The sequence below is a fragment of the Paramormyrops kingsleyae genome, chromosome 24, assembly GCF_048594095.1.
Source record: "Paramormyrops kingsleyae isolate MSU_618 chromosome 24, PKINGS_0.4, whole genome shotgun sequence".
Classification (NCBI taxonomy): domain Eukaryota; kingdom Metazoa; phylum Chordata; class Actinopteri; order Osteoglossiformes; family Mormyridae; genus Paramormyrops; species Paramormyrops kingsleyae.
The window spans coordinates 4,271,794-4,294,021 of record NC_132820.1 but is presented as its reverse complement, the minus strand read 5'-3'; the positions used below and the strand labels follow the sequence as shown (position 1 = coordinate 4,294,021).

The following is a 22,228-nucleotide window of genomic DNA, read 5'->3' as shown; positions in this document are numbered from 1 at the left end:
CCCCCTCCCTCCTGACTGGTTCCCTCCCCCGCCTCCTACCTTTGGCGCAGTCCATTCCGTGAAAGCCCGGGAAGCAGTGGCACACTCCAGACACGCACTCGCCGTTGCCATGGCAATTCTGGGGGCATTCTTGCACGGATTCTGCGAAGGCATGGGGAGCTCGAGTCGGATAATAATAATATGATAATGAGCCATCGCTTATGTGGCGCTGGCATATTTATTGAGCCCACATTTCTTCAGCCATCCGTCACAGGCCTGCCCCACCAGCTCAATCCCCATTTATCCCATTCCCCTTCTCCGGTTGCTCACGCGGGTTTCCTATGTGTGTCTGGATACCTCTAAAAGCGGGGGTCACCCCACGCCTTAGCGCCTCACCCACCACAGGAGCGTGAAGGATAGTTATCAGTCACTGGGGGGGGCAGCACTGTCCCAGCTGCTGATGGGGGGGGGGCTTGACCTGTGTCTACCAGCAGGGGGTGCTGCTGCTTAGGTAACTGAGTAGGCTGAAAGACTTACACCCCCCCCCCCCCCTCCTGGGGCAGGAACATGCTAGCTCTGTTCCAGTGCTACTTAGCTCCCTGTCAGGAGAGATGGATGACATCGCTCAGCACGGAGCTGGAGAAGGGAATCAGAACCCCCCCCCACCACTAAAAGCTCCTCCCCCACCCCTTTGCCTGGTTCACGTCCCCAGTTTGGCCTTCATTTCCTACTATTTTTACATGAATATGTCAGTGTTGGTTAGCAACCACAGATCAGAGCTGGGTCCTGCTGACAGCCATGGGGGACTGAGTACGCAGAGTGGACATTGGTTCAAAGCCTCTTAAAATCCGGTTATTTACTTTTCTGAGCTCCGGTGCAAACTCTACTTATTCTGATCACTCAGTTTCCAGTATGGATATTAGGCATCTAATTGTACATGACGTCAGGCTTACAAGAAGCTCGGAGCTCCTCGAGTCTCATGGTCACGGACCCAGTCTTTCTCTCCACGCCAGGGATCGGTGACCTGGCCTGACGATTGGCCTCTGCCTCACTCTGTACTGCAGGACCCAGGCTTAAAAGAAAACACTAGCTCAGGAGCTCCAAGAGCTTCTCGAAGATCTTCCCCCAGTAACAGGTCGACGGAATCGCGGACCGTGAAGAGCGAGGACCCACCTAGCACCACGGTGTTGAAGGAGACCATCTCGCGTTCTTTGCCGTCGTTGTAGAAGGCCAGGTGCCAGCTGCCGGGGTCCAGGTGCTGCACGAAGACGGCCTCGTTCAGCACCACCGTCTGCACGCTGCGCCGTTCCCGTGGCGACTCCACCACGCTCCACTTCTCCCGGCCGTCTAGCCGCTCCATGTAATCATACTGTCCGGGGGAGGGGGGTGGGGGCACAATGCCATCAAATTGCCAGCCAGGGATTTGCTCCATGTCCACATGGATGCCATCAGCTGGGGCACTTTCTCATTTCTGGGACTGAAAAAGTCACTTTTGGGCCCCTGAGTGCAGTGACTCTGTGTGGCCAATAGGGGGCCACACGTAAATGCATGGCTTGAGTTTTGCTAAATACTGCCGCTGGCCACCAGGCCCTCTGGGAAAGATCCACACCAACACACTTTTCAGACTCGGCTGAATGAGAGGCAGGGAGGGTGTGGATGCTACCAAGGGGGTGGGGGCTGGGGGGATAAGGCCCCCAGCTCACTGATAACCACCATTTAGGAGTTTAGGGTAAATTCTCTTTCTGGCTGGAGGGCAGGGAGATACCGGCTCTGCTCTTTAATGGTTATTGATATGCTCGCCGAGCCGGTTCAATCCCAATTCAACCAGCCGTCCCACCCGTGTCTCATGGGGCCACTAACTGTCTCGAAGGGTGAGTTCATCCCCACACACATGCATAGCGGGCTGCGCTTGAACCCGTGACCCTGGAGGCGTGTCCATGTTTTCAGTGGTCGATTAACAGCCCGTATGCTGCTGCAGACACTCAGAGAGGGGTTTGTAAAATTACCCGCCAGCTCTACCAGTAAGGCGGTGTCCGTTACAGCCCAGTCACCCACACTTACAATTGGGGGATGTGGAGTCAAAGGGCTGTACCCAGTAACACAGTGTCAGGACAGTGTACGGAGAGGTGGGGCACCTGCGCATGGGAGGGAGGTAGCCCCTTGCGGATGTAGACCCCGAACAGTGCGTCCTTGCCAAGGGTGATATTGAACTTGAGGAACTGTGCCTGGGTGATGTGCAGCAGGGACCTCCAGAACATTCCAGGGGGCACCTCCTGGGTGACCCGTCGGCCCAGCTCGAGTTCACCTGTGTCGATGCTGGTGTTTCGGGGCATCCAGGGTCCTGCGGGAGATGAGGGGAGGGAGTGACCTGTCACGGAAAGGCACAAAACACACAAAACACCCATATCTCCGCACTCACACAAAACACCTGCATCTGCGCATGCACATGAAACATCTGCATCTCCACACGAAACACCTGCATCTCGGCACACACATGAAACACCCGCGTCTCCACACGCACACGCAACACCCGCATCTCCGCATGCACACAAAACACCCGCATCTCCCCATGCACACGAAACACCCAAATCTCTTCATGGACTCGAAACATCCACATCGCTGCACGCACACAAAACACCCGCATCTCCGCATGAACACAAAACACCCGCATCTCCGCATGCACACAAAACACCCGCATCTCCGCATGCACACAAAACACCCGCATCTCCGCACGCACAGGGCTCAGGGCCAGTGGGCAGGGATCTGCCTCCATACATTTCACCGTGTGTGAACTGCCTGTGTCATAACCCCAATCCCTGTGTGAGATGGCTTACTGTGAAAGTCTCACTGCTGAAACAGTGGTACCCAGACAGCCCCCCCCCAAAAAAACCCCCAAAACTAACTCATGAAATAACATGACTTTCTTATGTTCACCCTGTACAACAACACGTGAATTAGTTACTTTTGGCAAAGCCACCCTCTGAAGAATTGCTGGAGCTGGGATGACACACAACATCGCATTGATTCCTACTATCGTTGCATCATGTGACCATAATTCTGATTTACAGAGTACATCACGTCGCGCGGCGCTGGCCAAGGGCATGAGGCTCTCCCTGCCGCCGTGTTCATTGATTTCTAATCCGCCTATTTACGGCTCATTCTGCCAACAGAGTGACCGTCCGCTGTTGGGGGTGTTGGCGGGGAGGGGGGACGGAGAGCTGAGAGAGGCTCCGCGTTTCTGTAACACCTGATTCAACAGGAATCAGGTCACACATACACAGGGGACTGAACCCCAGACAAGGAAAGCCGAAGAAAAATAGTGAGAAAACAAAAAAAAGAAACATCCATGAAAAGCTCATTAATACTAAGCTCCTCCTGCCACCTCATTAATATACACCCAGGATGGGGGGAGGCATGACCATGGGGGGGCACCAAATGGGAGAAAAGCCAAAAAATAAAAGCAAAGAAGGGAGGAAGCAGCATCTCCCAGAAGGAAAGTTCTGGAAAAAGCCTGGCGCCCTTAAATCAACCTGTCTCCTTCCACCCGCTCCTTCCCTCTCTCCCCGTATTCCCAGCTCCTCTCCATGCCGGTACGATCCTGTTACTCAGATTTCATCAGCCGCGCCACCTAAATCCGCCGGCCTCCGAACATCTCTCCAAACACGGAGCGGGAGGGAATTTACGGCCCCCGAAAGACTTGCCGTCTCCCTCCGTGGACCGAGCTGGCAGATGCGGGGCCCGGCAAGAAAAGCCTCCCGTCCCGAAAATCCAGTAAACAGTAAATTAAATTTAGAGAGTGTTTTCACAAAGAAAGAACATCAGCACTATTTGACAGGCAAAGCGTGCGTCTCTGGGGCTGGGAGACGGCATTAAAAGTAACACGCACTCTGAAATGCAACGCTACACGTCTCCGTCGCGGTGCTGCACGCATAAATGCACAATCGCAAACTCCATGCGTGTCAATAAAAGTGGAGCACTGCAGGAGTGAACGCTGAACCGCAAAGGGTCACAATACCTGAAAAGATCTGACTTTGTGTTTTTTAATCAACACACACTTTCACTGGGTTAATTGCCTAGGTTGTTAGGAGTAGCTAATGGAGTGTAACACAAACAACTCACTGAGATCCTGCCTGAAGGACCGACCACACTGATATCTGTCGAGGATATTTTTTTTTCTCCTTCTGCTGCTGGAAATAGAAACAAATCGTCATTCTTACCTCTGCCCCCAGAGGGCAATGTTGTCACGTCGCTGTTGCTTGGCAATTGCGTGCCGAGCCTGTTGCTGACCACATGAGCATTTGAGGGCTGCAGCCGCCAATTGAGTCCAAGCAGGTTCATGGCTGTAGGAGAGGAGGGAAGGGGGGGGGGGGGATGTATCACTGCCTTTGACACTTCACAGCCTCTATTCTACAGCATTTTCCACATGGTGACTGCGCTGTATTGTGGCTGCGCACCACGAGCCGGCAAACAAGCTCTGCTGCTCTTGTTAACGCCTAAGTACCTCAGCTGCCCTCACCGTGCGCCCACAGAGAGCCCAGCGCTACGGACCAAGAGTTCATATCTGCTTTAGGAGAACTCGGGTGTCCTTAGAAGGTCTGGACGACGTCTCCTGTAGGAGGTCCTGCTCCACCCAGCAGTCACATCTCCTTCACAAAGGCGATTCTGCGTGGGCGACTGGCGATGCGTCTCGCAGGGGAGGCGGGGGAAAAACGCCTGTCCTGGCCAATGTATTTACATGCATCTTAAAGGGTAATATATGGTAGGTGAGGCCCAGACCATCATGGTGTTCCTCACATTCCTGTGGCAGCAGTAAATGCAGACTTTCCGGTGGTTTCACGTGAAGTTGGACCTGTGGATATTCAGGCGCATGCGGCACGCGGAAAAGAAGAAAATAAGGGGAGACCTTCACAACTAAACGGGAACGTCTGACGGTGGAGCCCCCCCCCCCCCCCGATGCAGAAGTCTTAAGATTAACTGAAAGTGAGCAGGAGAATGGAAGAGAAGAACTCCTTCCATCGTGCTGTTCCTTTAAGCTCCTCGACTGCCTGGATTCTTGCTTGAGGACCATCTCTTCCAAGCCGCACTTCTGCAGGCCCTCGCCTTTACTCCGACTGCTGCTTCTCCGCTCCTCCTTTCCCTTTGCAAACGCTGCCAGGTACATTCCGAGATAAAATGAGGCAAAATGTACAGGAACTGTGTCCAGCTCAGGGACATATTTCACAAGTGTCCCGGCACTGAGTAATGTGTGAGGTTGCAAAGCCAAGCAGATGCCCTGGGCTGAAGCACTGGGGGGGGGGGGGGCTGGTCACAAGGCCAGGGGTGGAGAGCTCAGGTCCGGAAAGTAAAAATACCAAGATTTTTTTCAATGAACCAGTTGAGTAAATGGACTGCATTTATATAGTGCCTTTCTACTCCTATGAGTACTCAATGTGCTTTACAATACATGCCTCATACTCACACACACATTCATACACTGGTGGCAGAGGCTGCCATGCAAGGTGCCAACCTGCACACCGGGAGCAATTTGGGGTTCAGTGTCTTGCTCAAGGACACTTTGATGGGGTCAGGAGGAACCAGGGCTTGAACCTGCAACCCTCTGGTTGCCAAACGTTAGCACTACCTCCTATGCCACCATCTTCCCCTTATAAAGAATCATAAAGAGTATAAGGAGTCACATTCACAGAATACAGAACTGTTTGGTGGGAACATAATCTTGGTCTGGATTTTTACTTTCTGGACCTGGACTACCCACCTCCGCTGGAGGTCTCCTCCTGAAATGGTCCCAAAACCAGGCAGCGTTCCTGGTCCGGGAATGTACAGAGAGCACAGTGCCTCTGGCTCTTTGGTCCTGGGCAGAGTTTGAGTTTTTATCGCCTGCTTGATCCATTCTCACTTCCTGTTCTGTTTAATCCCTCTCCGTCTCTCCCTTCCACACAGCCCCTCTTCCTCATTCATGCAAAAATGAAATATACATTTAAGAATGAACGGGATGCAAATGAGGTACGCAGGCAATAAGAGCTGACCTGACAGCCACGCCCCTCATCAGACGTGATTTGAAAATAAATCAAAGAGTTTAAAGATGACGGTCTGACGTTTTTGTGGAGAGAGCCGTCCCAGTGCTGCCCTGGATGTACATCTCGCTTTCCCCAAGAGGTTCTCCTGTCCGACTTGCGGCTTGCTTTGGAGGACAGCCTGACCCTGGGCGAATGGCGGCTCCAAACCTTCCTCTGCCAAGCGATGCAGGGAGATCAAACCTTGCCTGGAACAAAAGGCTTCTCTGCTTCTGAAGAATCCTATAGAAGTTTCCCATTTATTTAGGGATGGAACAGGAGGAACTGAACCTTTCCTTTGAAAAAAGACAGCTGGTCCCCTAGTAACCTCCAGCTACTGCCTCTGAGATAGCGGGACTGCCTCCTACTGGGCTGTTTTATAACTGCATGCCTCGTCACATTACACAACAAAACCAGTCCTTCTGTATCTGGATTTAACCAACCTGGTTAAGTCAGAGTACTGGGGATGGGACTAGCTGAGTCTTACACCAGAATGGGGGGGGGGGGGGGGGGGTCACCTCTAGTGCATTCAAACTCATTAATTATATCTCTGGGACGCCTCAAAAACCTCATACTCAGGTCTGCAACAAACATGAATTATTAATTGGAAAGGTGTTCGATAAGAAATTCATGAGAGTTCCTCCCGCTTTATGTAATGTTTATGTATAATTTATCTGCTCAAAGTGATGTATGATATTACCTACATAACATTTGAAAGATGTCCGCCACCTTTAGCTATGCATGAAGGGAATTCGGGGTTCCAAATGTAATTCCCCTCAAGTCCCTGAATGCCATGGAAACAAGATGATGGGATGTCCTCATTTCTGGAAGAGCGAAGGCTGGTGCTTTCGGCTGCAGGTTAGTGTGTGTGTGTGTGGAAGGTGGGGGGGGGTGGGGGGTAGGCTGTGATTGGCATTTTTAGCTTCCAGTTTTCCCGCTTGTTTCCCACTGTTTTCCAAGAGGATCCCGGCATATTTCCCTCCCACACCTCTCCTCTATCCTCCTGTCATGGCTACGCTTGGTGTTTGTGTAGAAGGCGAGCGTCCTGTCATTCGATGGGCCTTTTATGAAGGTGCCCGCTGACTGAGGGACAGTAATAACGTTTCTTCAGAGTGATTTTCTTTCACTGTTTGTAGAGGCACATGGTCCAGGGTGACCTCTGCTACTCAGCGTTATACACATGGTCCAGGGTGACCTCTGCTACTCTGCGTTATACACAGTGAGGGCTGATGGACAATAACTCCAGGACACTCAATCAATTTTGATCAAAAGTTCAGGTCTTAAGCTCTTCTATTCCACACTGCTAAACCAACTTACAAACATGATGAAAACATGACAGATCTGGGAGAATGCGTCCATCTTCCATTTCCCAAAATTGCTTGCTGTAACCCTGGGATGTGTTCTGTGTACGTTTGTATCCTTTACATGTTACATGCTGCCCTACATGCTTGGCTCTTGTGTTACATGCTAGCCTACATTTGATCTCTTATGTTACATGACAGTTTCAGGTTGCATGCAAGGCACATGTTAAGCTCTTATTTTACGCAGCAGTCTACTAGCTAGACCCTTATGTTAGACGTTAGACTAAACGCTTGGCTCTTATGTTAGACGCTAGGCTAAATGCTTGGCTCTTATGTTAGACGCTAGGCTAAACGGTTGGCTCTTATGTTAGACGCTAGGCTAAACGCTTGGCTCTTATGTTAGACGCTAGGCTAAACGCTTGGCTCTTATGTTAGACGCTAGGCTAAACGCTTGGCTCTTATGTTAGACGCTAGGCTAAACGCTTGGCTCTTACGTTAGATGTTAGCCTCTTACAGAATAGCTCCTATGTGCCTTCTACAGGGACTACTGCTGAGCAAACCTTTGCACAGCAAAAGGCTAAAACTCGGGTGGCATTTTGAACTGCTGGTACCATTCATAAACTAACATCAGCTAAATTGCAATTACTGCAAAAGTCATTGCTACTTGGGAGAGACAAAGAGGCAGGCTGATCCTACACGCATCAAAACATTTCAAAACATCTCTGAAAGGCACTGAAATCAGGACACGGCACCGCCTCAATTAATGCCGTCCAGGAATTAAAAACTCAAGGTAAACCGGACCTCGAAGAGTTAATTTAGTTAAAAATATTGCTTTTAAAACATTCCACAAACATGTATCTCTCATTTTCACTAGGTCCTGTAAATAATTACACAATGAATAGTCTAATTTGTCACTAAATGAACAAGATTGACCTCAATTACATCTCTAAGTGTTGTGTTTGTAATTGCTGCAGTTGAGGTGTGAATTAAACTTCCTGCAGTGTTTCTCAGCTGCATTGTCCCCGAAGACCATTTGAGTTTTTTTGGATGGACACCTCACTGTGATACAGCTAAACCTAGAACCCAGAAATGTGCAAGAAATTACAATAATTAAAATGTCTATCCCTTGCATAATTACACTTCTTTGGTCTTTTGGTCCCATTAATAGATGCATAGTATAAAGTTCCAATCCTGGCTCTAGACAGATTATAGTTAATTTATACTTTTAACATCCATATGCCTCCGAATATCTATCCTGAAAATATATCAAGATGAACAAGATACTTTTATTATTCACTAAGGGCCTTAAACGTGTTCAGACAACTAACTCACAATTGCTAATTATTTGTTTAATCTCCTTGAACAGACGGCTGAAATTAATCCCTTTTTCTCAAACAGGAGCATTAAAAATACATGTATCTGCTTGAGTTTACACCTCGGCTGTTTTTTATGACTCAATTCACAGGCAAAAAGCAGAGAAACAAACAAGGAGCTGCAGATCTCGCTGGACGAGGGGAACGGCGTGGAGAAAGGTTAGGGGAACGGAGCAGAGAATGGCGCAGAGAACGGCGCGGAGAACAGTGCAGAGAACGGTGCAGAGAACGGCGCAGAGAACGACGGGGAGAATGGTGAGGGGAACAGTGGGGAGAAAGGCAGGGAGAACAGTGAGGGGAACGGCGGGGAGAACGTCAGTGAGAAAGGCGCAGAGAACGGTGGGGAGAAAGGCGAGGGGAACGACGCAGAGAATGGCGCGGAGAACAGCGGGGAGAACAGCGAGGAGAACAGCGGGGAGAACGGCGCAGAGAACGCCGGGGAAAAAGGCGGGGAGAATAGTGGGGAGAAAGGCAAGAAAAACGGCGCAGAGAACGGCGGGGAGAATGGTGAGGGGAACAGCGGGGAGAATAGTGAGGGGAATGGTGGGGAGAAAGGGAACAGCAGGGAGAACACCGGGGAGAACTCTGGGGTGATATGCAGCTGATTGCTACAGAAGCCTTCTGTATGGCTAGCGATGCATCTGCACACGTCCGTGTTCACGCTAAGTCTGGAGCAGATCCCAGGAAGCAAGGCGTGCGAGGTGGGGGCACCCATGACAGGGCAGTGGGGCACTTGCTAACAAACCACAGGCAAATTAGGGACACCCATTTAGCTAATGACCTGTCCTTGGGCTGTGGGGGGGGGGGGCATCTCTGTCCTCTGAAAGGTGGATTCCCACACTGCAACTAAGCCATGTTTTGCAGTGGACAAGCGAGCTTGTGTAATTTGAAGTTGCGCCCAGTGAACCCTCTCCGGTGTCCGTCCTACCTGCGTAAATCGACAGTCCTTCAGCAACTCACTTACTCTATCATACAACCGCTCCAGCAAGACTTTTCGGTTCCGTGTTACTTGAGTAATAGCATATAATACCTTATATATATATATATATATATATATATATATATATATATATATATATCTCGTATACCAGTGTTTCCCAATCCGGTCTTCAGGGACCTACACACAGTCCATGTTTTTGCTCCTTCCCATGTTCCCAGGGAAACCTTGCAGGGAGCTCGGAGAGAGCAAAAACATGAACTGACTGTGGATCCCCAAGAACTGCACTGGGAAACACTGTCTTATGCTAAAAAAAACAAACAGCAGACTCACATCTTGAGACAGTAGTGTGAGCAACTGCTCCACATCCCTCCTAGTGAAACAGCCACACCTTTCATCCCGGATCCAGCATGACCTGCCACACCATCTCCAGCCTATCCTACCACCCAAAATGCCTGCAACCTTCACCCCCCTGCCTTCCCGCTCTAGAAACGTCACCGTCGAGGAGCACCACGTCCTCACAGTCGACGAGGGGAGGTTTCTCAAACAGCGGTCTCAGTCATTCTTCGAGCACGCTCAGAATTTTAAGTGGTTTGCTACCCAGTTGGAGGGTGATTCGGGGGTGGGGGGAGAGGTGGTTGATCAACGTGTCCAAAGAAAAAAAAAGCATTAAAACTTCTCTCTGCAGTTCGTCAGAGAACCCCAGAAGCTTTTCTGTTTCTTTCATTAACTCTCGTTGAGAGCAAACGGTTACTCTCGGTGTGTGCGCATGTCTCCTGTAAAAAAAAAAAAGTGTGTCACACTATTAAATATTCAGCTGTCGGTGCCAGCTGTCGCCTGGGAGATAAAGGCTTCCGGGAAACTCTCTGCTGTGTCTCGGCCATGCAGTCCTTCTCATCGCCACAGGTGGCGCTGTGGCGCCCAAGATGAGATCTACTTTTGTCTGCTCCCCGTGCCGGCTTTAACGGATCGGAATATCTGGCTTCACCTCTTTTCGCAAATTTTCTGGGGCTTTGGATGATAAAAAAAAAAAACTGGAAAAAAAATAAAGGGAAAACCATCAAAGGGCATATTTATGTTATAATCCCGGGCATTTCCCAGCAAACACCTTCTGGTTACAAACTGAACAGCGAGGAAAGCGACACCCGTGAATGGAACATGGAGCACGGCGATCGATGGGGGTCGCGATGATCACTCTGGCCACTGAGGAATCCATCCGAGACTCCAAACGCATGGCCGCACTCCACATCAAGCCCTCTGATTGGTCTCTTCATGCACCGAGAGGTTTCTGGGTCATGCGTTTCACGATGAAAGGATCCGACAGAAACCAGCATGAAGGAATCAGCTGTCTAGGTGTCCTGGTTAACACTAGGGGGGTGTGGCGGGTAAAACAGGCCTGACAGGAAGGGGGAGAATGAAACGAACCAAACGGCACTCAATTTGCTGGTAATATTTTTTTTGGTGATTGAATGGTCTAAACAACTATTATAGCTTAAATAGCTGACAGCTGCCCTTTAAACAAAATGCACTTCAATCGATAAACCAATAGGATCGAGACCTCTGGCTTGATTAGCAAAAGCCCCAATTACTAGGAAACATATGTGTGTGGGAGAAGTTTAAGAAAGATGGAAAGAGGCAGCCGACTCAACAGGCACATCTCTGCCTCGCGGGACTCGCACCTTCCTCATGCTGATAATCTCAAGTGCTCCGGGTTTGGTTCTTTCTCATTTTTTTGTTCCCCGCATCCTCCTTCGGCTGAACGTGGAAGGAGAAGCCAGATCAAAGACGCAGAGAAGGGGAGGCCGGCCCGGCTGCTGCCCTGCAAGACGCTCATCGTTTACCATTTCTTCCCTTTGTCTCCCCTCAATTAAAGGAAATTAGTCATGCTGTCCTTACAGGAGACGGACCCGCGGGAGTCCGCTGAGAGAGAGCCTTCATTCTTCACAACTCAGGATGCCAGGCTTGCTCTCCTTGCATCAGGACCGCTCACCTGTATCCTAGCAACCAGCATCCTCTCAGCCTGAAAATGTTCTCGGTCTGTGTCTCTCCGCGCAGTTAATGCCGAGTGAATGAAGAAACAGTTGTTTGAACCTCATCCGCAGAATTCCGGTAAATTATTCCATAAGGTATGGCATTCGCCAGTTCCTCCCTGGATCCTTAATATTCACGAGGGCCTCTTCAAAAACTTTGCGGCGCGTTTGGAAAACGCTGCCACTAAATGTAGGCAGCCGAAGCCTTGAACAAATCTTACCAGATAAGAATAAACCACACATGGTTTTGGGGATATATCTGGATGATAGGCCTCACCTTCAGGATTCATTTGGAGAGTCAAACGGCAGGTTTTGTTTTGACAAGAAATGAAGCAAGAGTGTGAACGTGCCCACCCACCCCCCCGCTCCACTGAGTGTCTCGCACTGCCGTGCAGCACCGAGGCGGGAGGGTCTGTTGGCGGAGAATCTGCAGACGGTGCCGCAGGTAGATCTTCGCTGAGAGCCGCGGTTCAGCAGCTACCGCATCCACTCGGCACTGGGTCTCGGAGGGTTCGGCCCCGCCAACCGTGGGCCTCCCCTGAGCGCCGCGTAGTCTGGAGATTATCCCAGAAATCACAAGCTCCCCTCTCCAGCAGACCGAGACAATGAACCACTTCTGCACATTATAAGAATAAATAGCTCAGAACAGATGCTGGAATAACTGCGGAAATATGTCTAAAACTGGATGATCTCTGAGATATTCCAGGTTTCTGTTTTTTCCTATTTTCGCTTTCACGTCCGCCTGTCCAACGGGCGTTTACCTTGATCGCTACACACCGGGAAGATGCCGAACTCTGATCACAATTAACGCGCTGAACTCACAATGGCACGGATGCATTGGTCTCCCGAGTATTAACAGCGCGACACAACTCCCGGCTCATTACCACCGTCACACAGAATCTTGCAGGGGCCCGGGAAAGCTGCGCAGAACATTCAGTGTGGGCCACAATTGTTTTGGTTCAGCTGACAGTTTGAGGTTCTTTTTATATCACAGCCAAGCACCATTCTCAAGGGATCCATGGGAGACCCCTTCCCAGAACTTGAACCTGCCACAACATAAACAGGCATGAAGGTCCATGACGTAAACAGCCATGAAGGTCCATGACTTAAACGGCCATGAAGGTCCATGACATAAACAGCCATGAAGGCCCACGACTTAACTTGCCATGAAGGTCCATGACATTATCAGCCATGAAGGTCCATGACATAAGCAGCCATGAAGGTCCATGACATTAACAGCCATGAAGGTCCATGACTTAATTGGCCAAGAAGGTCCATGACTTAAACAGGCATGAAGTTCCATGACATTATCAGCCATGACGGTCCATGACATAAACAGCCATGACGGTCCATCACATAAACCACTACACTCCCTGCTACCTTTCACCTTGGACTATCTGGTGGAGATCCCACAGGATCCCTGCTCTGCTCAAAGCTACTGTAGCTAAAGAAAATGCCGAACGACAAATTTCCAGCTTTCCAAAAGTACAACCGATGAAGACACAGTGTCCAGTGGTGACCATCGTCATACCTATGAAGTAGGAGAGCAGGACAGCCAACAGCGTGGCTGCCGTGATGGCGGACACGGCCGCACACTTCCAGCTGCAGTACTTGGACGGCTTCTTCAGCTTGAAGGAACTCCGTGAGAAGGTGTTTCGGGGCAGCAGTCGAGGTGGAGGAGAATAGACCGTTCCGGAAGTGAGGGGGTACCCTGGAGAGGAGCTGCTGAACAGCGGAGTGGTCCCAGAAGATGTTTTAAACAGAAAGTGCCTGCAGAAATGGAGTGAAAGAGATTGAGAGAGAGGAAGAGAGGGAGAATGACAAGAGGGTCACACTTGACCGAATATATACTTATAAGGAGATGGTTTTCACACAACGTATCATAGTCAGACATATGATCAAAACGTCTTTGGACATTGGGGGCTGATAAATAAAAAAGAAAACCTGTCCCTTCACTCAGACCTCCTAAAAAATCTTTCTTACCCAGTGGCTAAAACATCAGCCAGAACAATGTGCAGGCACACGTTTCAACGGCACCCCGCAGCGTACATCTGGACGGGCGATTTGTGCTACACAAATGCTCTCCCCTGCCGTTCCCCCTCCGCCAGGCTGCTCAGATGGCACGTTAGGGCCCCCCTCCCGCACCCCAAAATGACTGATTTCGCAGTGACGGTTATTTGCACAGACTCGCTGGATGCCAACCTAAAGGCTCGGTCACAAACAGGTCACAGTCACTGCGGCGCATCAGTGTGAAGCGACAGGAATATCCAAACAAAGTCCACATGGGAAAATATTAAGCTGTTAATAGATGTAAGCTGAATAAACCATGAATATTTAACTGTGGCTGTGGACTATGTTCATGCTTGTGCTTCTTCACTGTAAATTGCGACTCCTGGTCAGGGTTGCAGGGGGGCCTGCAGTCTATCCCAGGGATGCACCCTGGATCACACTGCTGATCAACCAGTTAGGTGACATAGGTTGCTGCCTAGGACCACATTCTTTGAGTAAACTGGAGGATCCAGAAGAAACCTACACAACATGGGGAAAAGATGCAAACTTCATACAACATGGGGAGGACCTGCAAACTCCACACAACATGGGGAGAACCTGCAAACTCCACACAACATGAGGAGAACCTGCAACCTCCACACAACATGGGGAGAACCTGCAAACTCCACACAACATGGGGAGAACCTGCAACCTGGCAGCATGGTGACAACACCGCGGCCTCACACCGTGTGGGTGGTCCACACAGCCCGTGAGCACCACCCTGGTCTGTTTTCACACAACCGGGGAGCAGTGATGGGGAGGTCTCCACCTCTACAAACCCTCTAATGGGCTGATCCGGCATAGACCTACAGTGGTGGACCATAATCTTGGTACACCTTTTCAGCAGGAAATGCTCAATCTCTCTCCCCATGTCGGCAGGCAGCTCCTGTGGTAATTTCCACATTCGAGTCTCTGGATGCCGTCACACTTCCCAGTCTCTGCCCTCATCCAATAACAAATCCATGTATCCTGCACAGAACGGTAATTACTCTTCCCAGGAAAACAGGCAGAGAATGAATCACTGCAGACCAAACACTGTCATAGTTCATATCCGGCAGGCTCTCTCAGGTAACATATTCAGGGGCAGTTTGTATGCATAATGTTGTTTACGGAACATAAAACATGCTCGTCTTTCATATGAGAAGTTGTTATGAGGCTGACTGAATAACAGACAGGAAAACTGGCCCAGGAACACAAATAAAAAACAAACAACACAAATAAAAAGTTCAGAGGAGCAGTTGGTGACACGACTGCTGCCGATATGAGGGGAGCTCAGAGGGATCAAAACGTCGGGGGTAACAGTCTGGCAGACGGGGCGGTGAGACGGCTACGTGCCGGAGCCGGGGGTGTCTCTGTAGATTCGGTGTCACGTTCCTCGCTCTCGCCCCGGAGTCAGGCGTGCTGGATGGTCAGAGAACGACGGGGAGAGGCTCGACGGGCCGGATGGTGCTCGTCTGTGAGATGAAGGTCGCATGCGCTTTCGGAAAAGCCGCCCAAGTGCATCCTCATCCCGGTTTCCGATTCCTGGCTCAGACTGAGTGTCCTCCAACACGCCGCCATCCAGGCGAGCGGCCGCCAAGATATTCGCTTTTTCCCTCCCTTATTTCAGCCCCAGAATTCGTTTTTTTTGTCACTAATATTTATTTCACAGATTTCGCTGCAGCCGCTTTCCTTTAATGGCCGAGGACTTTCCCCATTATTGGAGCGGTGGGGGGGGGGGGGGGTCGGCATGAAGGAAATCTTTCCTTCCTAATGAATCAAACGTTTCTAACCACATGGCTGCGCCGAGACTCCCTTGTCTATGGTTAACAAAGACACCAAACGGAGTAAATGACATCTCTAGCGGTGTAGCACTGAGCTAACTGTCGCTTTGTGGTACCGCTGGGACGTAATTCCGCCCAGTCGAGCAGGTAACCCATTTTCAACCCATGGTTGCACTTGAAAACTGGCTCTTTAAAAACTCTTAATTAGTACATTGAGGAACAGTCTGCACATTAATATGCATGAGCTCCTTTGCCTGGCTCCGCCCTGCCAATTGCAAAGAGGTGTGAGACAAGCTTATTGTGGGGCTTGGACTGGTTTTACCATCCTATTTTTATGGCGGTTCTCTCGGTTGACTCAAACCTCCACTACTACGAAGAAAGGCTTTCAGGCTGTCGGAGTGGAGGCGAGGACCAGCAGTCGACTTTAACGAAGCGGAGATCTCGGAGCACCACCCACGTCTCTGCCCAGCTTCTTCCAGTCTGCCTTAGCCCAAAACCCAGTTGCTCTCTCGAGGCCCAGTTGGCAGCCGCTCCCACAGGTGCAGTCTGGCTGATGGGTGTCCCCCGACGGATCCATCTAAAGCCCTGTGGCCTCGCCCGTCTCTTCTGCGTAACATCCGCTCACGGGAGCGAGGCATCGGCGGAAGCCGGACGCACTGGAGAGTGGTGGGGGGCCCCGCCCGCCTGGCCGCTCCTCCCTCCAGCTCGTCTGATTACTTTCTGTACAAAACTCAGACCACACTGCACCACGTGGCCTCCAGTCCCTCATCACTGCGGAGAGCCCAAGCTGCCAGAGCTGATTTATTAAAGATTTCAGTAGCAGGCTCCCCTGCTCGGGCAGGCCGGGGGAGGGGGGGAAGGGTGCTTAAAATCTGAAGAACGGGGATTGTAGCGACAGGGAACCTACTGATGGCCATGCTTGACTCCTCCCAAAACCATGTGCTTTGCGTGTATGACACGACGGCCTTCACGAGCTTAGCGTCTAACGTCTCCGGAGATCCGAGACTCCGGCAGACTTCCTCTCTGGCCTTCCGGCAGCTGTGGCTATTTCCAGGAGATACCCTGACCGTGCTGAAGACTTCAGCTGTCACTCCTGTAGGTACCTAGAAGATCTGTAACTGGGGCTTAAGGATCAACTTAAACCTCTGTGCTCACTGGCTGGTTCCGTTTCATCCGTCCATCAATCATCCATAATCACGGGCTCGCAGTGAGTCTGGAGCCTGGAGTCCAGCCCAGGGTAGAAGGCGGGGGGGCAGGCAGCATGGGAAGCCAGTCCGTCATAGGGCACGCAAAACTACACACTACAGCCAATCAATTCAGCTTTGAACTAAGGAAGGAGATCAGACTACCTGGAAGAATCCCACAGGGACATGAGAAGTACACGCTAAGAACATGCTAACTCCACGCACACATTGGTGGGGGCAGGAATTGAGCCCATAACCTTGGAGGGGGCATGCACACCTCCCCCCATTAACTTTCATTATAGCTGAATGTGAGACCTCTGCAATAGAGCTGAGAACTACGCCCCCTGTGGTCTGGGGGAAAATAAGGAGGGTTTGTACCACCATCAGGTAACTGGTGACAGAGCCAAGCATATAATTTTTGGAGAGCTGGGCTGTACTGCATTAGCGCTGTGGATAATTGCAGTAGTCGACGTAATGGTACTTAAATCTAGGTTTGTCCTACAAACCCGAATGAAAACACAGCAAATGAAATTAAAATCAGGAAATTAAAGTAGAGAGTCAGAGAACAGCGGAGGCACGAGGTTAAGTACCTGCAGCTGAAGACAATGAGCATTTCTGAAGATTTAGAGGAAAACGAATAACGGTTCTGAGAAATTACCGAGGGAAAGGTGTCACCTTTAGCGTAACCCCGAGCGGCACCACACCTGCACGTCTGCACCGGTGAAAAGCTCCCGCTAAAAATCACCAATTCACCAGATGCGATAAATCAGACACCTGAATCAGAGACACCACTTTCTTGAAGAAACTTTGTTTAGGACGACATAAAGAGATTTTTTTTTTTTAATCAATATTTTTCATTGTAGTGCTAATTCTTTTAAAATGAGTTACACTATAAAATGGATCGTTCTTGTTTAAAGCTTTTATAAATGATTTTTCTATTGATGATAACAAGATCATTAGATGCGTGTCGTAACCCATTAAGTGCAGCAAAAAGGCCGTCCTACCTGCCCATTAAGACGCTACTGCGTGACACAGCGACTCCGAATCGGGTAAACAGACCCGGACAAGGCTGGACGGCTGCAGCCATGACGACATGATGCAGGGCGGGGAGGACGACGACGACGGCAGCGGCGTCTCAATGGACCAAATGGCTTTTCTACAATTAACACTGTGCTCTTACACACTTTTAAAAGAGGCTGTGAAGTAACAGTAGTTTTGCAAATGCTGTAAGACTGTGCGCCTAGTCAGCAGTACAGCAAAGCCCCTGGGTATTACGACATCAAACAACAGGGCCATCTCTGGGTACTACATAAGGCTCCTGGGAAGCCAAGGCCCACAACCCAGAAACAAGCATTTAACTAGCAGTAGAGGTTAGTAAGTCAGAGTAAAAACACATCGATCCTGATATTTGAGTTTTCAAATGTACATATTTAAGCTTCAATTAGACACTAATTATCAGTGCAAAAAACAAAATTCAGACAGATCAGAGCTAAACTGCCAATAAACTATTAAATTACAACGAATCCATTACATTTTAAAGTAGAATTTATTGCAAATTTACATTTCAAAATTTAATTTGAAACATATCTATAGTTTTAATTTAATTTAATTTAAAAACAAACTTTAAGTATGATGACATGAGCATTTCCATGATTGATTTTATTGCATTCTTACACTCGAATGTCTGACAACACAACACTCGTGTCTCTGCACACAGAACATCAGATCAGCGATGCTGAAACGCACTGCGGGGGTCCTGGATACTCTCTGCCAGCCCCCCCTACCCCTGCTGACATCACCAGCAGGGGGGGTCGGAATGATTTCCGCGCTTGTCCGAGTGGAGTGTACACTGCATCTGCTTCATGTATGTTTGCATCCGAAGCCCCGGACAGCTGCATGGGATGTCGCCATGGAGACCTGTCTCCACTGCCCCCGTTTACAAATTCGGGGGTGGATTGGGTTATAAGGGTATTCATTCACTCCGTCTGCACTTGGGCATCCTGAGTTCAATGGGCCCCTGGGTGGACAAGGGCGGGACTCGCGTTTCACTTCTTCAACCAATCACAGTGTTCCGTGCATGACATCACCACCTTGCTCTGATTTTTTGTCTCATTTTGAAACTCAAGGCTTCTGGCCATTGAGCTGGAGGTGTTGTATGGCTCGGCAGGCTAAGCCTCAGTGCCTCTGATCGGAAGGCTGCCAGTTCAAGCCTTATTATTATTATTATTATTATTATCATCATGAAACAAAGACGTGCCCTTACATTGCTCCCTACACCCGATAAGCATGTTGGTATGTTTTGTAAAATCCTTCTTCTGTAAAGCGCTTTGGGTGCCTTGAAAGGTGCCATATAAAAGCGCTATATAAATGCAACATTCATTCATTCATTCAACAAGAGGCATACACAATAAAATGGGTACTTTACATATCTGTGCGCCATGTCGCCAAACAGAGAACACCGGATTTTAATTTATATGGTGATGTCATACAGCGAAGGCTGTGATTGGTTAACGAAGTGAAACACAAGCCCCCTCCCTTGTTGACGCAGGGACATGTCGAACTTGGCGATATCAGGACGTGCGTCTGTGCCTTACCTGCTGTAAGCGGGTGGGGCTTGGTGTGCAGACAGGCAGAAATTCGCTTCACATTGATTCACTTCATGAGTGCATCATTACCAAGGCTGTAAGTCAGGTCCAGCTCTCTCTCTCTCTCAACCTACAATACGCCCCACCCACCCTGCAGGAACCCCTTCCCAACTCTCATGACGCCCGTGCCACATGATTTCATTCGCAGGGATTCTTACATGCGTGTTTCACATGTGTTCCTAATGTTCTTTTGTTCACCACAGTGTGACGCTCATTAACTGCACACCGGCATGGGTCCGGGAAGCTCGTAATCCGTGACGCTAATGTCTGTCGTATCACCTACAATACTACATCAGGCATGGTGGGGGGAAAAAAAAATTCCCATTTATTTTACAGGGCTCTGGGTCGCGTTATGATTACGGTGCTCAGCTGAGAATGGAGCTCTTTTGTACACAGCCTCCGTACCTTGGCAACCACTGACAAACAGAAAGAAAGAAAACAACTTGCAGGGAGCCGCTTCCGCGGCGCCGGGCTCCGGGGTGAGAAAAGAGAAGCTTTAACAATAAACGGATGGATAAAGGTTTTAGCGGATAACAATTTCCACCCTCGCGAGACCTGCGGCCACCCACGGGAAAGGCGGCCGTCGGGGGCCCAGGAACCGGGCCGTGCGTTAATGAGCTACGGTTATTTCAGACAATCGTTAGGCGGCAAGGTGAGCTGTGAGAAACGCAGCCCACGGTGGACAGGTGGGCTGCGAGGTTCTGTCGGGAGGCTTTTTGAGCAGAAAAAGGCAAGCAAACAAAGGCCTGATAGAGGAGAGTTATTCCTGCAGGAAGACCACAGGTAACACAAATAACGCCCCCCCCAACAGCCCCCAGAGGACGACGGCTAACACAGAGCCCACATTTAGCCACAAACATCAAGCCAGGCGTCCTGGTACTTAGCACTTCAGTCCTGTTATGGGAGAAAGCGGGTGCGGATCGTGTGTCATCCCTCTCGGGGGCCCACACTGTCGATCGGCTGCTGTTTGCCGCAGCATTGCAACAGTAACAAAAAATATATATATATGGGGTGGGGGGGCAGTCCGATTTTTCATCGAAAAATGGTGGCCATGTTGCAGTTCCCCACGAGCAAAACACACGCGGAAGACGGAAGGCCCCGGCAGAAGCCGGAGCTGTCCCGCGGAGATCACCTTGACGTGACCTTCAGTGTCACTGCCATGCTCTCCTCCATTTCCACAGCCGCCGCACTCGCTGAAGGTGGAGTAACACCACGAATCGCTTCAGGTAGGCGAGCCCAGCTTGACGGTTAGCCTTGCTTAGCCGTAGATTAAATGTAACTTCCCACTGGGATCGATAAAGTCCATCATAATCTGAGATGGGGGCAGCGCTGATTAACTCATTAGGCGACACGGGCGGCTACCACATTCTGGGGGGGCGATGACTTCACTTTGTCTCAGATAGGGGGCACCAATGGTGAAGCTGGCTTAGGGCGGCACGTGGGCATAGAACAGTAGGGGGCTACAATCCAGGCCCCTAAAAACCCAAAATCACAAAGGCACTCATATCGATTTCTGGTTGGGGTAACATTCTCCCCCAGGTCGAGCTGCTTAAGTATTTCCCTTCACTGTCACTATCCGAGGCCACCACCAGGGGGCTCATTCCTTAGTATATCGGCCCAGACGGGGGCCCGGGGTCACGACCTGCTCCAGCAGAGGCTCAGTCACACAAGCGAGCGTTGCAACCTGTGAAATTAAGAGAGGGAAGCTACCCCATACTGCAAACTCCACTGGCAGAACTAGGGTTCCGGTGCTAACCCCCCCCAACCCTAAACCCACAAACGTCTCATTCTGACTTTAAAGACCAGGTGGAGATTAACAGCGGCCTTCACACACCTGCTTCACAGCCTTCACCCATCCTAAATGATCACACCTGAGCAGTAATTAATCATTAACCAATTAACGGTCAATTAACGGCATGAAAGCTCCTCCCTGTGTTTCTCCCCGCCTCTGGTCATTGATGGTTTATTGCAATTTACAAAAATATGTCAGTGCAATGAACATCCCTGGCACTGCATTCCGCGCACTGCATTTGCACTGTCTGGTTAATCACATGACCCATCATTAATGCCTGTCACCACTATCACCAGCACTGCAAATATTTGAGCACGAGATGCACGTCATTGACTAACTGGCTGCGTTCTGCATCCCACTCTTGTCTTGGGAACATTATTAGTTCCGAAGAACAGAAACAATTGAGCCAGATAATTATACAGGTATTATTATGGCAGATGAAAACATAATTGCGCATAATTAGCTTGGTGCAAACACACTTAGCAAGCACAACACAAGCCAGCGCAATACCAAAACCCAAAAAACGCACGCAGGTCTGGGGGTAAATCTCAACAGGAGGAAATGCAACAAAACGGGTGCATGTGGGAACACGGAGCAGGACTGGCGTCCTGCAGACAACCGTGGAACGAAGCCTGACTTATTTTACAGTTAAAAGCGACGGATGACTCTGTAAACGATGTACTTAAAGCTAAATGTGTGCTTAGTGCACTCCGTGGAGCATAATAAATGCTTCTGAAATGCAGCATTACGATAAGCGCAGCGTCGACGCGGACGCGGCGTCTGGATGCGGGGGAGCAGGCGGGGACTCGTGGGTAATGGCGGCGGGAGATGGGTGCCATGGGGCTCAGGGGAGCGAGCGTGTGCGCGCGCTGAGTGCAGGGCGACGGGGGCCGTTAAATATTCATAGGGCTTTTATAAGGGGGCCCGCGGTCCGGGACGCCGGGGCGCCTGCTTCCGTAGCCGCGGCCGCTTCCCGCCGCATTTTAGCGGCTCCGCAGCGGTTCGCCGTTAGCCGCTCGGCGCGCACCGCCATGCTTACCCCTGAGCTCGCCGTGTCTGTTCATAATTAAAGGTCTTCTATAAAAAGCGTGGAGGGCCTCGTTCGCGTCTGCGCCGAGCGGAAGC

At 50.2% G+C, this 22,228-nt stretch overlaps 1 protein-coding gene across 2 annotated transcripts in view; it reads right to left on the bottom strand.

Annotated features, from left to right (window-relative positions):
* The window catches only part of LOC111850464 (teneurin-2-like), a 226,916-nt gene that overhangs the window by 28,994 nt on the left and 175,694 nt on the right, over window positions 1-22,228 (bottom strand). For both annotated transcript variants that reach the window (XM_023824384.2, XM_023824398.2), the window contains 5 exons: window positions 13,202-13,440; window positions 4,197-4,319; window positions 2,115-2,320; window positions 1,153-1,348; window positions 40-141 (listed from right to left, as the gene is read on the bottom strand). In XM_023824384.2, coding sequence (XP_023680152.2) covers window positions 40-141; window positions 1,153-1,348; window positions 2,115-2,320; window positions 4,197-4,319; window positions 13,202-13,440 — 866 coding nt within the window. The remainder of the gene's footprint in view (window positions 1-39; window positions 142-1,152; window positions 1,349-2,114; window positions 2,321-4,196; window positions 4,320-13,201; window positions 13,441-22,228) is intronic.